This window comes from Sturnus vulgaris, chromosome 11, assembly GCF_052056855.1.
Source record: "Sturnus vulgaris isolate bStuVul1 chromosome 11, bStuVul1.hap1, whole genome shotgun sequence".
Classification (NCBI taxonomy): Eukaryota; Metazoa; Chordata; class Aves; order Passeriformes; family Sturnidae; genus Sturnus; species Sturnus vulgaris.
Genome location: NC_142253.1, coordinates 7,138,000 through 7,154,745, shown reverse-complemented (window position 1 = coordinate 7,154,745; position 16,746 = coordinate 7,138,000). Strand labels below are relative to the sequence as shown.

Here is a 16,746-nt window from a genome sequence, read left to right as displayed (position 1 = left end):
CAGTTAGTCTAAAGTGCTAGGATTTTATCCTGAATGGAACATAAAATAAAACATCCAGAGGGTGTGAGTGGCCAACAAGTAACAAAGGTCAGCTCTTGTCTCCCATTACCTCCTCAGCCTCATGGAGCACTTGAAGGATGGGCTCACCTGTTTGATTTCACGAGCATTTGGGAGCTGTCACAGACACTGTCCTTACACATGAGGAGCAGTTATGCCATTGCCAATGCAGGTGCCAGGCTGCTCAGACTTAGCTGCTCTCAGCTGCCTCACTCTGCTGATCTGAAAAACCTGCTATTCAGCCCTTCCCAATTTATGGCCAAAATCTGTAAGATCACTCTCCTCCCATCGATGCTGTACCAAGCTCTTACCCTTTCCTGCCATAAGGTCACTGCAGAAACAACTGCCTTCATCCCATGGAAGTGCAATGCTTTACTGATCTTTGGCTGTAGGGATGAGGGCTTCTACACTGTAGATACAGCAATTATCAAGTTAATTACCACATAGCTAAAAAGACAAAAACATTAAAACACTGTGGCACTGCTATGTTAAAATTCATGATTGAAATACTATTTGGGATATGAATAAGGCTTGAGCAAAATCCTTTAAAGATCCCTGTCCTGACTGCACTTGTATATCGCATGAAACCAGGCAGGAGGGTCTCTGACTTCAGCTGCTTTTCCTCACAATATCCCATTTGTGTGACCTACAATTTTCTCAGCTGTCCTTGAGAGACACTGATTTAGTAATTTCTGTTCAACTCTAGTATGTTAAGTTCCTCTAATGGAAATTTTAGCACCTGTGATCTTCCTAAATATGGACATAAACATTTAAATGCCAGGAAAATTAATTAAATTCCTTCATTCATATACTGTGCTCTCCAGCAAGTCTGCTCAGCCCCTGTCTAATTTAAATCAGTCACCCTTTTTCCATCAATGCTCTTGTAACTTGATGTAGCCAGAACATTGATGCCTGTGATTTCTATAAATAATGAACAAGTGCAAGCGTGTTGTATTGCTGGGCCATGAATCAGCCCTGCTAACCAGGCTAGCAGGGGAGCAGCTGCAGAGCCATGTGCTTTCCACGGGGGCGACATTTAAACGTCATCTACAACTGCTTCTCATGGGCTTCAAAATTACCACAGGATATCTTTTATCCCCCTCCAGCTTGCACGGAATAAACATTAAAAAAAATCAGAAAATGCAAGTAAAAATGTGTACTAAAGGAGAGCTATGCTGTCCCCTCAGTGGGCTCACTCCAGGTGTGCATGATGCTCAATGAATACAGCAGTTTCCTGAGACAGATCTCTGCCAGAGATGCTGCCCTTCTGCCTTGTTCCCATAATTCACCACTTAAGTAAAAGAGTCTTGCAGAATAATATCTTTACATGTTGGCCAGTTTTGAAGGAGTTTACTGAGCCACCTGCTCGGTATAGTTTTCCCAAATTAACCAACTCAGCAGCAGTGCCTGTCCCCTCCCAAGACAGGAACATGTCCTTGGGAAGGTAGGACATGGCAGCTGCTTCCATCCCTGCAGGGTCACCAAAACAGCAGCACTATCACCTACCCTCCTGCACGGCCAGCTGGCTGTGTACAGGGACACAGAGGTCTGACTGAAATCCAGCTGTTTAATATATGTGACCGTGTTTGGGACAACAGTTGCAGGGCAGCTTAGCCTCCCTTGCTGTCCTCTACACTCTGTCAGAGTGGGATCTGGTAAGGATGAAATGACTGGCCAGTCTGGCTGCCTCCTTTATGCAGTGCTGGGGGAGAGGGTTATGCTTCATGCACTTCTCTTCATTTACAGCCCTCACCTCTTCTCTTCTGGCATGTCTGTGTCCCTCCTGGTGTACTTGTAGCAAGGTCTCCAAAGTGAGCTGGCTGGTGAAGGGAAGTTCATCAAGAGAGCAGCACAGACATTAATTAGCCTGACAGACACTGCCCGAGCCTGGTGACAGCTTCACCTTATGTGGTGTGATGCTTTTAATCCAGCCTTGGCTTCCCAGCTTACCGTGGTGTCCAGCCATGGTCCCTGCTGGATCTGGATCCTGCTCTGAGGATGGACAGTTCAGATTCATTACTGCAGACTGAAATGCTACATACAGTCTCAATTTAGTTCTCCCAGAAATCTTGCCTAAAAGTGATGGTTTTATTACTTTAGCACACTTCTCCCCTCCCAGAAGAGACCTTTAAATCTTGGGCCATAAATCATGTATGCCCGTACTTGAGCACTGGGAAAAACAGAGTTAAAGCAGAAGCACACCAGGCACTGAGCTAACCTACCTTCATGCAACTGATGGAATAGTGCACCTTTTCCTCTGATGTAATGCTAAGCTATATTTCTTTTCTACATATTCCTAAAGATGCAAGCGAGGAGGAAAATAAACAAGTTTAAAGTATCTTTAACAGCTAACTATATATGAAGAAGCACACAGGATAGCTTTTTACTATATTCTCTAATGCTTTATCTATACCAGCCATTCAAAAACATGAACTAGAGGCTGATGACCACAATTATCAGCTATCTATCTGAACTTCCCTTGCCCACACACGGAGGTAATAGTTCATTATAATTGAACAGACTTACTCAGGTCAACAGCAAAACCCCATGCAAGGATGGCATTAATCCCACCAGGATGAAAATACCCGTTTTTTAAAATTAAAAGAGTGCTTGGGAACTTCTAGGAACACCATAAACTAGACAATGATGAGCCCTTCACAAGCAGAGGCTGGAAGAGCTGACAGCTCCTTGTAGGGAGCAGTGCAGGTGAGGCACTGAACTGGCAGGGACGTGGCAGAACAGATGTGTCCATGACACAGGGCAGAGCCAGGTGCTCACACCTGCACCAGCTGGGTCACAAAGCCATAACAAACAGAAGCAGGGCATCTCAAAGCCTTTGAGAAAACACATATTCTTTGCAGCTCTTGTGGATAATGGCAATGGATAACAGGTCTTTTATTTACGTCGTTGAGACTGGAAAAAAGCCAAAGGCACAGAAGAATTACAGCTTTTTTTAGGCACTACAAGAAAACCCACAGGCTAGGTCACACACCTGGAGACCTGTGGGATGCACACACAACTCCACACACACAACTCCGTTTTGGCAGGAGAATGCCATAAACAACTGCCAGTTTGGGGATGCTGTGCTTGGGACAGCTACAAACTACCTTGTGATTTCCTGCAGTAGGACTACAGACCTCAGTTGAAAACCCACAAATTTAGGGGACTGTACTACTGTGTACATGTGCCTCAGTCATCTGCTTTGGGCTCCTGCTACTGCAAGAAGGAGACATCTAATTAAGTCAGTAGAGTTAGGCCTTAATTTGCCTCGTTTCAGTTTAGAGGCAGCAGGCAGATGAAACGATGCCTGACATAAAGGGCACCTGTCTTTCCACTGCTAGAAGGGTGTGCTGGAGGTGACTGCTGTGGATTCAGAAAAAGATTTGAAATTAAAATCTCAAAGAACACATATAGATATACATACATTGCTCATGCAAAACCATCCTGGGCTAGGAAATACCACTCAGGTGCTAAGAAAGGCACCTTTCCATTCTTCCTGTAGAAATGCACTGAGAATGGTTTGCATCCATAATACATCTTGATATTCAAGGGCTGCTGGAATCCTCTGGGATTCCTCCCACGGTAAAACTTTGATGTGTTTACTCACCTTCAAAACAGGATAACCAAAGACATCAGACACAGATTGACAATGCAGTCTATTTTTGTTTACATTTGTTTCCTCCCCTCCCTTTTCAGCTGCCAGAACAGCCTTTCAGTCCCATCCCCTCGGAACAAGCTGAGCTGAAGTGGGAGTGACAGCACAAACAGATCTGATTCCTCCTAGACTTTCCCGCACAGACTTTGCAGTGATTTAAAACGTGCTTTCACTGACGCAGCTCCGGTGCAGGTGCTGACAAATCAGCATTCCTGCAGGCACTGGCCAGCAGAGGTGGCTGCACCTGCCTTCCCTGGAGCCAAGGAATACTGAGTGAGGCCATGGCTCTGCATGGAGCACTGGTGTCTGCTCTGATGGGATAACCCAAGGATGCTCTGAGTGAATCCATCATTTCATATGGCACTCTAACTCCTGCTGAGCATATAACACTTCCTCTGCTAAAATAGAACACCACTGGTAAATATTTTGCTTACCAAAAGGGCATTTATTTTCCCAAAAACACCACTGCAGAAAGCAGTGTTATTGTTATGGTGTTACTCCAAAGGTGAGCAGAGACAGTGCTTTGCTAAGGACTGGGCTCCTTCTACAGCAGCTAAGGAGGTGTTCCAACCTCCAGCATTTCATGGTCTGTCCCTTTTCTGTTTCCACAGCTCTGAGACACAATGTATGTGTCACACACGCAGGCACCATCTTGCTTAACATCCTGCAGACAGCAGTACCAGACCATCTCTCCCCCTCCAGGAGCTGCAACTCCCACATCCTCAAACTGGCTACAGCAGCACTACACTGCCGGCTGAGAGAGAAATATGTCTTGGAGAGCATCACATCTGTGCCTGAGTGTGCAAGGCACAGAAGGAAGAGGGTAAAGCTGACAGAGACTGCAGCAAAGCAAAGCCTGCAAAGGTCTGCTCTTGATCTGCTTGTGGCTCACACACAATCCCCATGGATCCCGTTCCAGGGCACTGCAGCCAAGAGGAGCTGCTGAGGCCGACAGCACAGCTTTAGGAACCCAAAAAGGGATGATCTTTGCTACGCAGAAAATACAGCTTGATTTGTGGTTCCTGAGAATGACTGATACACTGGGTAAGTGTCACGAGGAAGGAAGAAGGGATGGGAGGTGGATTTAAAATCACATAATAGCTATTTATGGCCACGAGATGGCATTCCTGCCCCAGAGATGTCCCTCTGCCATGCCTGCACCCAGCCCAGGACCACACACCCTTCCCGTACTGCTGCGCCCCAGGCTGGACTCTGCTGCAGAAACACCTCAGCTGGTTTGGATGTGCTATTCACCACAATCTTTTTTTGGGGAAAAAAAAAATAATTGTATGATTACTTTCCATGATTTAAATGATGACTGCTTTTCAAACGCCCTGTGCTCTTGTTTAATACTATCACAATTAGAGGAAAAAAAACTCAGCATGGGGAAATGGAAATGAAAGCCCAGCACTGTTTTACTGGGAGGTCTGAATTGAAAGAAAAACTGCTTTTACAAAGGCTGCCTACTGTATGTGCTCCATGAGTGTATCTGCTTTGGATACAGCGTTTACAGCTTCATTCATTAAATTCCTGTGTGCATTTACTGTTTGTGGCTGTGACCACTTCTTGAATAGGGTGACTTCAATGCCACACACATGCTAATCAAAGTTTCCTTTGGCCAAAGATGCTCCACTAAACCAGCCACAGAGCTCACTTCACAGAATGACCAAATATGATTAATCACTTCTATCAGATCTTGTCACTCTGGAAGAAAATAAAAATGGAGGGAACTGACATTGGTTAAGGCCTGGTCATGATTTTGGACTTAATAAGGCCATATCCTGTCAGATTTACATAAGCTTAGACAGAAATCCTCTGCCTGAAAATACAGGTAGTCTAGTCTAGACCCTCCTTTATAAAACTTATTAGAGAACAGTGAAATATTTTCTAAATGCAAACAGGAGAAAACACAGAAGGTACTGAGAGGACCAACCTGGTTTTTATTTATGTCTCTACATATGTTATATTCTTACATGGGCTTCCCAACTCCCCCTTTTATAGCAGAAAGGGACAGGTATCCTTCCAAAATCAGCTAAAAGGAGGAACAAGAAGTCTGAGACCATCTCTTCTTGTGCCACCACTCACATTTTTGCTGTCCTATATTTTTCTAAGCCAGGACTCAGGACAGGAAGCTCAAATCCAGCCAGACACCTGGGTTTGCCTTGCCCAGCTTCTGACTGCTAGAACCAAAGTTCACACTAGCATCTCCTGGGTCAGTGGGGATGAGTGGACAATTCCAGCAGGTGATGCCCACCCAGCCATTTGCAAGCTCCTCTCTCCATGAGCATGCCTTGTCCACATAGTGACAACAGTACGTTGCTCTCTTTAAATGCTTTTACACTTAATTCTGTGGTTGTTGGGAGACAGCACATTAACAAAGCCAGTACACCCTACCTTCATTACACAGAAAGGACACCTAAAATGTTGAAAAATCAGTCAAAGTTGGTCTTCTCATTTCATCATTCCAGAGCTTTGTCCAGACAGGAGTAGGCACAGTACGAATTCTTTAAAGCGTGTCCTCTATCTCCCCACACTGCTTTGCAGCAACAGCAGCACCCCTCATTAAATAATAATGTGCACTACTTGTACACAGCACTTAATAAATAAACCAACAACTGGGCCCTTTCACATGTCTCATCCCCCGCCTTCCCCTTGGCAAATGATTTGCTGAACTTACACTAAGGCATGGCTTAATTCTTTTTTTCAGAACGCCAACTACAAGCAATATACATCATGACTGAACGTATCCCAGAACTTATATTTTGCAGTCCTCCTCTTAATTAAGCACTATTTCAGATCACTGAGTCTCAGTCTCATTTCAATGTCCTTTTGGTTTTTCCTATCCCCATCTTAAGGCTGTGAGTATAGGAGTGATGAAGCAGACGGGTGTCGATGAAAATCGCCTTGGGCATCATCACACCTTCTGGAATACTTAAATTTGAATGTATGTGCTATCACAGGAATACATAATTCCCAAGTGCATAGGAACACTCAAGAAATTAGACAGCTGGCGAGAAAAGCAAGGCATGCATCTGTGAAAGAGAAGGTGCTTGAGCTCAACCCTTACTAGACACCAGAGAATCCATGTGAAAGCAATGTTATGTGTGCTCTAAAAGAGAACACAGTCAGAGCTTGCACTTATTTGATACTGGAAGAAACCAAGTACAAAGGATAAGTGTAAAGATACAAGCCTTCATTATTCTTCAACACAGCTTCCAGCATGGTACAGGAGAGCAGGGACTGAACACGAGACCTTTGGGAACAGGGCCCCACCTGGAATCACCATCCACAGTCCCAGCAGAGTATTGCACAGCTGTCCAGGAGGCTCCTCCACAGCAGTGTGGCTGCCTGGGTGACACTCAGAGTAAGGGAATCACTGTAGGATCTTGCCTTTATTCTGGAGAAAAACCTCAGCTGCTTAATATAAAGCAGAATTTTCATCCCACAGTGGCTGAGCTGGGTAAGAACCAATCCTGCAGAACAACTATGAGGGAGCATCAGAAAAGGTTCTGAATTCCTAATTAAAAAGGATAGTAAATCACTTGCATGAAGACTCCCATAATAGATCACACACTTGCACTCGGGTAATAACTTTTTAGTGCAGTTTTTGCTGTGCTTAATGACTTGTCCACAGCCTCCACTTTCAGAAATGGGAACATCACAGCATAAATCTCAGGAGCATTATGGAAATACTGTCACACAAAAGGGGACTTGAAGAGCAGGTGAAACCAAGCTAACAGCAGAACCCTTCAGGTACAAAGTCATGCACAGTCTCATCAGAAAACTGTCTCCTAAGCATGCTAAACAGCTATAAGTGAAAAAATTTGTGTCAGGGATTTGGACACCACTTCGTACCCTTCAGCCTCAGACACAGGGGCTAAAAGAAACTGCCTTGGAGCTCCTGTCCTTGTCATTTTCATGTCTTAGCCCAGCAGCATCACAGGCTTCAGGGCACTTGCACCATGCTCACAGAGACCAAAGCTGAAGAGCTCTCCTGGAAGACATTTCCCCAGCAGATACCTTGGGGCAGGCTGACCCTTTGCTCAGAGCCTCGCCCCAGGACCAAGGACTGTACCTCACAAACAAAGATGTCTGATGTTTGCTGTACTCAGTCACCTGCTCTAACACATTCCTAAGGCTCCCAGAGATTTCCTAAGGAGAAAGAGCTGCAAACATCTGCACAGCTGTGAAATGGAGTCATGTGACTGGAAAAGCAATCCAATCAGTGTGGCTAATTAAGACAGCTTATATTTAATGCTGAAGGCAATTAGAAGAGTGAGAAGAAGGAAAAAAAAGCAAGAAAAATCAGCTATTTTCTAAAATTTCCTTTTGCTTTGTTTTTTACCCAGCATCATGAATTTTGCTTACACAGGGCTTAGCTAAGCATGCAAACCTAAATATGAAGGTTTACTTAAAACTGTGTAGCCACACAGGACTGTGCCTGAGCTTTGCCATGTCTGGGAAAGACCTACCAGGCCTGGCAAGAACAGCTGTATTGAGGCATTCACACTAAGAATTAAACTCTACTCTCACTCACATCAACATAAAACCCTTTAGTTTAGCAGAGTCAAATTAGTTACATGGAGTATGGAATATCCATGTGGAATTCCTGCATCTCAGAAGGACTTTTCTCATTTTACCGCAGGGGAACTTACACAGCATCTCCCAACAAACCACGGCAGAAAAACACTGCAACAGAGCACTCTTGTCACAGTCCTCTCTGTGCAAAGCCACTGGGCATCACTTCAAACTCCAGGGCCTGAGGCAGGGGATTCCTGAATGAAAAGACCAGATTTTCCCCTTCTGCAGACAGAGAAAGCATCCCTGCTTGCCAGCTTCCCTTCCTGCAGGGCTTCTGCCTTTGCTGCTCAGTGCCCATCTCCCAGAAGGAGAAGGTGACTAAACAGCACTGAAGAAGGGGATGATGTGCAGGTCCTGTCCCTCTTCACGGTCAGGCAGAGGGCTCTGATGGATGTGGCACACCAATTTGAAACAAAAACTCCGTCTGAGTGATAAGCTTGGAGGTTTGGTGCAGGGATCTGAACAAGGGCAGCCTGTCACAGCAGAGATAAGCAGCAGAGCTGTCAGAGCACCTTGAAACAAATAAGGGAGCAAGCACAAAGATAAAACCAGACACCCCTGTCTCCTAGGGACGTGGCTAAGGGAAAGGAGATGGGAAAGGTTTAGAAGTTTACCAAAGACATTACTTTATCAAGAGTGAATTTATGGAAAAGGCACAAGGCTCAAGCCCTTGGTCATGACAAACATAAGATGTGGCATGGAGTCAGATGAGAGCCACTGAGTGTGCTTTCTCTAGCACATGCTGAAGAAAACTACATGGAAAAAAAAAATCCCAAGCAATGAAGAGTGGTCTTTCCTCCTTCAGAAACACCAAGCTCCATCCTCATCTTTCATTCTCTGAGCTACTGCACAACCCTTGCACTAGGACTGAAGAGACTGCTCTGCAAGAGGGATATATATAACCTCAAAATGAAAACACTTCCAGGGGAGCAGCCCACACCCCTGTCCCTTCCAGGCATGCCAAACGCACAGACAGGTTGGCCAGATTCTTCACCCACCAGTATTTACTGCTTTTACCCCAAATGGTTCAGCTCAGTTCAATGCAGGGACACCCAATTTTCACTACTGTGATAGAGAAGAGAATGAGACTTATCTGGGTCCCAAAGTAAGTCCAGAAACTATAGCATTTATTCAAAAGGCACAAGGGTCCTTGCTGTTGTTTGGGTCTCTTTTCTTTTGTTCTGCTCACATCAGAGAAATGTGATGTAAGTTGCTGACCATGAGCACTGCCACAAGCACAGGTCACTATATAAATATATCCAGCAGCTTCTCTAGAGACTTTAGGACAGGGGGGTTGTGACTGGGCTGTGGCTTTTGTGCTATTCCCAAACCCCCTGACAATCCTGTTCCCAGGCTGCACAAACAGCAGCACTACTACCACAGCTCCTAGAAGAGCATTTTGGAAACATGCAGAGGACAGACCACGGGCCAGTATGCAGGGAAAGGGGGGAGAGGTATAAACCCCACAACCATCTGCAAGAATACAGTTCCAGCACGAAAAGCAGTAAAATCCTTCTCACACTGGGATTTGAGATATCTTTTAGAGATGTCTACATGTTAGGGCATAATGCACAAAAGCTTTTTCTTACACAACTTATTAAAAGCACTACTAATAAAACACTACAAGCCTGATCTGAAATGAACCTTGCTATTGTCATCCCCTGCATCTGGGCTGAGGCAGATAATCCTTACATGAAGGGATTGGGCTTAAAATGTCAGGAATCCAACATGAAGCCTGAGAAGAAATAGAAGGCCAGTATTTACTGTTTTTACAAAAACCACACTCCTTGCACACAACTCATCTGATCACTGGGTATGTGTGGCTGCTAACCCTGCTGCTGTCCTGCCTCTCTCAAGATCTGCAAACGGGATTCAAGCTCCAAAGTCACTAAGATGTTTTCTTCTCAAAAACTGCTGTTTTTGCACCAGAAAGATGAAAGAAGAATCTTACACAGACCTAGATCAGCGCTTTTGGAAATCCTTCCCTGCCTGGTGAACTGCCTTTTGCCATTAGAGATGTGGAAGCTAGACTGGAACTCCTGGCATGGCACTGAGCTGAAGAGCAGCCACCATCACCAGTGTGCTGTGACTTGGGTGCTCTAGCTGAGGGCTGGCATTTCAAGGACACATGAGAATACAGTGAACAACTCCATGAGTTAGGTGAAAAGATGTCCTACAAGGTTGAGTGGCCCCTAACTCTCTCCACCCCAGGACATAGCGCTGTCATAGAAAAGTGAAGTCTTCCAGTGAATCTTACTGTTCAAATGTAATTTTTCTCCCCTGATGCTTATGAGAAATTTAGCCTTTTGTGGCCTGTAGAGCCTCCAGACAACGGCAAAGCTGAATTTCAAACAGTTTCAAGGCTGGCAGTTTAAAAACGCTGCCTGTTTCCAGAACTGCATTTGCTGCATATTCTGAGCACAGGTGCTTGACCTGCATTTTTTGAGCCTCTGAGATATAAAACTTCTGAGATGTACAGAGGCAACTTCAGTGTTTACAGTCTCATAGTGCTGAGGCTCAAAATCCCCAAGCATTCTTCACCCCCAGGCCAGGCAGCATCCCCTGCCAAAGCACATAAATCCTGGGATACTGGGCAGTGAGCAGTCCCTCATGCCTTCACTGAGCTGCTTCCTTTCTTTAGGGGTGGTCTGCTTATTACAAAAAGCACAGAAGCAAACACAGTTTGAATGACCTCAGTGACACCGATGTCAGCATCTAAACTAACACCTCAGAAGACTGTTTTGCCTGGCTATAAATCCTTTGTTTCTAAGGCAGCACTGCTCAAAAATGCACCAAAACCTTCTCTGAGCTGTTTTTATCACTGCCCTCATCACCAGAGTAACTGAGAGCCTTCAAATCTTGTATTAAGCAAGATGACAAACATGTCACATCTGATTCATTCCCTCTGTCCTTCTCAAGAGGAGAACTTAGGTACAGTAATTGCTTTCACACAGCTTCGCTTTCCTGTATCTCTGCTGCTGTGCCTGGGAGGGGAAGCAAGGTGAAAGAAACACCTCTGGTGCAGAGAGGAAAGAAGGAAAAGCTTTTTGGGATGGCCTCTGGTTTCTGTGAAGGTTACAGAGTCTCAGCTTGGCTGCTCTTTGGTTAGGGAATGAAAAGGTCCTAGGACCCTCTAGGAACACAATTGCTAAACCTACTCCCCTCCTAAGTCATTTCCATAGGTATTAGCCCAAGTGTTGGAGCAATCCAGAAGACTTTAAGCCTGGCTCACACCTCTACAGGAAGCCAGTGCAGAGAGAGGACGAGTGTGATGGCCTTGCATAACTTTTATCACACCGCAGCAGTCAGTGTTGGCTGCGTTTTCTTGAGGGCTAATGGCTTCATGCCCAGACACTGTACATTTAATTATAATAAAAAGGCCCACTCAATAAGGAGTTCACTCTTGCAGGTCTTATTTTCAAAGCAATTCTTGTAGAAATGGTCCTACATCTTGCAGTAAGAAGACGTGTGCATGGAAGGGCAGACCCTGTGAGCAAAAGTGGGATGAACAGACCAATCTAAACAAGTACATGTAACCCAGGAGAAGTGTGCTTTTTCAGTATGAATAGTAGCAATTTCCCTAAATAGAGCCCAACTTTCTCCACTGAAGCAATAAGAATACCTAAAATAGTGACAATTGCAAATTCTCATAGAAATTTTGCTCTAAGCACAGCTCTCTTCCTTCCTTCTCTAAAGCAGATTTCAAAGCATTTTGAAAAGTCAGCCAGGCTGCAGCACTTCCCCTGATTGGGAATATTGTTTTTGAACCTCTTACTGCAGATTCCTGCTGCTCTGGTGCAGCGCAGGCCATGAGGCACCAGCAATTTCTGTGCCTCTGTGAGAGGACAGTGACAGAGGGAAGGCAGCCTGTCCTTGTATCTGCTCTATCCTTCATCCACTGCTCCTGAGCTGCATGCAGTGCTTGTGCACTCTCATGTCCTGCAGCCAGGTGGTTCTGGATTTCCTTCCAGCAGCTTGGGAAGCTCCTGGCAAAACTCCTCTGAGGACTGGCCCCTGGTAATGGGATATGAGCACAACAGCACCGCTCCCTACTCCTGGAGTACCACCTTAGCAACTCTCCACTGTGAGGAAGTGCACTGAGAATTTAATTTGTGAAATCTCTGCAGTCATCCAGAGAAAAACTGCCTCAAATCCATAGTATTTCAAGTTAACTAATCCCACAAATTGGAAAGGAAATAATCCATTCATCATTTTCTCCTCCCAAATAATAAAAGCCAATCACTACAGGTAGGCACTTAACAATATCCAGGTAAGACAAAAGAAAGCCAAGTACGGAGTCAAGGTGGGGATTTGGGGATAAGGTCAAACAGGACAGAACAAGACTCTGCCCTTGAATGGGACTAGGGCAGAGAGGCCTCAGATAAAGCTTTAACTGAGTCATTTGAAGCTTTTCCCAGATCCTCTCTTCCACCTCTGGCTGTGGCTGCCAGACTGTGTCCCTGCCAGCTGTTCCCTTTCTCGTAAGACTGCCAAAACTCTGACAGTGAGGACAAGATAATGTAGCTATACCTGATGGCACCAGTTCAGATGGACACTCAGACAAGTACTTATCTAAGCACTTGCTTAACTCCATCCCTATTTAGTAAAGCACTGACGTATGGGCACAAATTTATCCCTCTATGGCTACACGAGATATAAGCCTCTCATTAACACTTTATTCCCCTCGGTCAGGGCTTATGTGCCATTCTTAGCTGCAGGACAACATTCTGCATGTATGGAAGGCCATGTTTCTCCTCTGCTTCTCAGAGTCCACTCTGCCCTCACCATGCAGGAGCCAGAGCTCCCTGCAGTGACTCAGCAGCACGGAGACAGGGCAGAGGAGATCGTGGTGGAGAGACTGAAAAGCAAAGCAAGGCTTACGTTGGCTTTGAGGCTTCAGCCTGGTCTGTCTGCAGCTTCTCCCCACCTTCAACTTCCATGGTGCAGTACACAATGCGGTTGGGGGCCAGCGACTTCAGCCCCTGCACCTCCATGATGACAACCTGCAGGCAGACAAGGAGAAATGTAAGAGGAGCAGCTCCTTCAGACCTTGCTGTGGCTGCTGAACCCATGGGGTCAGCCAGTGCTGGGGTCCTTCACGTGCTGCAGGTGGCAGGTGGGCAGGGATGGTGGCACTGCTCAGGCTGACTGTGGCAGCCAGCCAGGTCTGTATGGAGACCAGGATTCCCTCTGACTGCACACGGACTCACTGAAACCCTTGGGTGTCCAAGGCTGTACCAAGCTTCAGGAGATGGGCTTCACAGACATGGTCCTGCCCCATCTAAAAGTGCCTTAATATGTGAAATTCAGGAAAAAAAAAAAAAAAAGCACATTACTCAGCTTGTGCCAAAAGCATATTTTACATATTAATCATAGAATGGTTTGGGGTTGACGTTTGAAGATCATCTGGTCCAATCCCCATCCTGAGGTAGGGATATCTTTCAGTAGATCAGGTCGCTCAGAGCCCCATCCAACCTGCTCTTCGAAAATTCCAAGGATGAAACACCTATGTCCCAGTTGTTCCCTGTTCCATGTCCTACCACCCTCATCAAAAACATTTTCTTTCTTATACTCAATCTAGATCTACCCTCTTCCAGTTTAAAACTGCTGCCCCTTGTCCACTCTACAGTTCTGGTAGAAAAAAAGTAAAAATCTTTCTTCATCTTGCTTATAGAAAATCTTTCTAATTAAGAAATCACCACCTAAGTTTCTTGCAGTTAATTAATTTTTTTTAAAGGTGATTAATCCCATTAACCACACACCTTAAACATTTCTACAAGAATCACTGTGGGAGTTTCTGTTCAGGTTTTATAACAGCTATTTATGTGGTATATACACAGGGGTTTAAAATTCTTCTCCTCAGGTCTTCTGATCTGTCTGGAGCTGAGGATCCTCTCCCTGGCACACAGAGCTCCACAAACGCTCTGATGAGTGCACATTTTTGATAAAAGCTTTCTTGCTGCAGGAGTTTTGTGCACTGAACAGTGCCCAGACCTGCCAGCTCCTGAAGTCAGTGCTTCACTGGGCTTTGACTTCTCACCAGATGGGGTTTAGCTGGAGCAGAGCATTTGTGACACTCTGTTGTAAGGGTGTCCCTTCACACACAGGTGTACACACTGCACAGCTTCTGCAATAGGGGTGCTACTGCTTTGTGATAATTCCCTGCTCCTCCATATGGGAATAATGGAAGTCAGGCTTATGTGATTATGCTCTTGAAGGCACCATCTCTAGGTTCACAGCCCTAGTTTCAAATAAGATTGAACTGAATACTATAAAGATGGTTTCAGACATTTAATGAGTTAAATTCTGAGACTGGACAACCAGAGTCGTTAAGTTTTGCATTAGCGTGATATATATAACAAGAAATCCTCTAGGGAGAGAAATAAACAGAAAACTGTACAAAACTAGAATTTTCTGATTTTTTCTGCATCCTACATTTTTTACTCCATCATGGTAGTTGTTTTGACAATGTAACATAAACCCACTCATTGACAGACAACAACAATTCTGTATGGGTGAACTGATGACTTCTTGAAGTAAATATGCCCACAAATAACCACAAATGTGTTTGCATAAAACAACTGAGCTGGCTGAAAACGGCTACTGAGCAACACTGTTCCAGGACTGAGGCATCCCGTGTCAGAGGCAGCAGCAGCAGCACCCTGCCCTCCCCTGGGCTGTGTCAGAGGCAGCAGCAGCAGCACCCTGCCCTCCTCTGGGCTGCACAAACTGCTCGACAAAGCACTGAGCAGAAAGTCAGCATGCAACAGAGAGCAAAGAGCAGCCCAGCACAGCATAGTATTTTCCACACAAACTGCAAACCAATCTGTTGGGTGAATTCAAGCCCCAGGAATTTTTCACAATTCTACAAAGAGGAAGCAATTCTCGCAGGAAGATACAGCAGCTCCTCTAGTGCTGCATTATTGTAGTGGTTTTGGGGACAATACAGGCTCAAGGTTACTGGCCTACACCCAGTAGCAAACTGCATGAAGAGATCAGTTAATGATGCAGATTTCTAAGCCATTTTATATACATCATCACAAAATGCCAGACAGCGCGTATGACAGATTGTTCCAACAAGGTGGTGAGACACCAGAAGGCTTCCAGCGAATAGAGAGTGATTTCTACTCACCTCTCTCCACCTAACCTAAATCTGAACAGAGCAGAAGTTGGCTGCTGTGCTTTTTACTCCCATGAGCCCTGCACACTGTTGTGTGCATGTAGCTTACCTCCAGGGAGAATGACAACACGACGTCTGACTTGGAAAGCTGGTTCTCATTTTCCTCTCCCATGTCAATTATTGAGGTGTTGTGGCTACGTTTCAGCTTCTGCAGCTTGAACTCAGAGCCTCCTTTAGACACAGGCATGCTCTCCAAGTTTGCCATCAGGAGATTGACAGACGACTTCAGCTCCTCAATGTACATGTTCTCCATTTCTTTGGACACAAACTTGGGAAACTTGCGCTCCTTGGATTTGGAAACAAACACAACAGAATGAATGTTTGTGATAATCAACAACCTGCAGTGGCAAAATCCCCCAAGAGCGTCTGCAGAGGTTTGTGAGCAGGGAACTCCTACAAACCAGATGACAAATTACAGCTTCCCCTTGAGTAATGTAGAAACATTATTGCTACTTTCTCAAAGAATTACTACTTGGTACTTGTCCAGCTTTCCTGTATCTTGCATGCATTTCACCGACTTTTTTTATCTGCAAATGGGCTTTTTCCCATGGATGTATTCTCAATTACAAATACTCCAGGCCAGATCTCAACTGAACTTTGTGACCAACGGCAACTTACTAAGGATTCAGAGGATGCTGACAGTAAGAAATTTATTTCCCAGTCTCCCAGTTGTGCCAACTCTTTTTAAAACACTTCTGAGCAGTTGTTTCATCAGGTTTCTAGGTGTGAAAGGAGCCCAAAGAGTGAAAACCAGCCATGTGTGGGCAGGAATGTTTGGTCCTAACTGGAAGAAGGAGTAAAACATCCTTTCCACTACTTGCCAAGGCCTGAGCCTCCCCCCAAGAAGACAACCTTTCACTGTGAGACTCCAGTGCTATTTACTGTCAACAGGAAATTTAAACTCTAAAACCAAGGATGACAGTGAGAGCAAAATATGATGTTCCCCAATGTGTGTTCTCAGCTTTGAACTGCTGCCCATCATCGGCCTGAGCCCTACATCTTCTGACAACTCCTCCCATGGCCTGAATCTGCTCAGGATTTGAATGTCTCTCAGTGGGTTACGAGACACTGTGCAAGGTGTAAGACACTGAGGCAGCATCTGCAGCCAGGGAACACGAGGCTGACGTGCAAACAATCTTGGTGGCAATTCACAACATTGTAAAAAGCCATTTGTAAAATGTATGCTACAAAAGAAAACAAGGTCATGTTTCTTCTACAAGACTGTCATCAGGCTGCTGAAAGAGTTCTCCTCTGCACTAGTTTTTGTACCAGT

General features: G+C 45.2%; 1 protein-coding gene across 14 annotated transcripts in view; it reads right to left on the bottom strand.

Annotated features, from left to right (window-relative positions):
- Nucleotides 1-16,746, bottom strand: part of CADPS (calcium dependent secretion activator) — a 204,932-nt gene that overhangs the window by 114,837 nt on the left and 73,349 nt on the right. For all 14 annotated transcript variants that reach the window (XM_088171331.1, XM_088171332.1, XM_088171340.1 and 11 more), the window contains exons 5-6: nt 15,523-15,759; nt 13,175-13,296 (exon numbers count right to left, since the gene is read on the bottom strand). In XM_088171331.1, the coding sequence (XP_088027457.1) occupies nt 13,175-13,296; nt 15,523-15,759 (359 nt within the window). The remainder of the gene's footprint in view (nt 1-13,174; nt 13,297-15,522; nt 15,760-16,746) is intronic.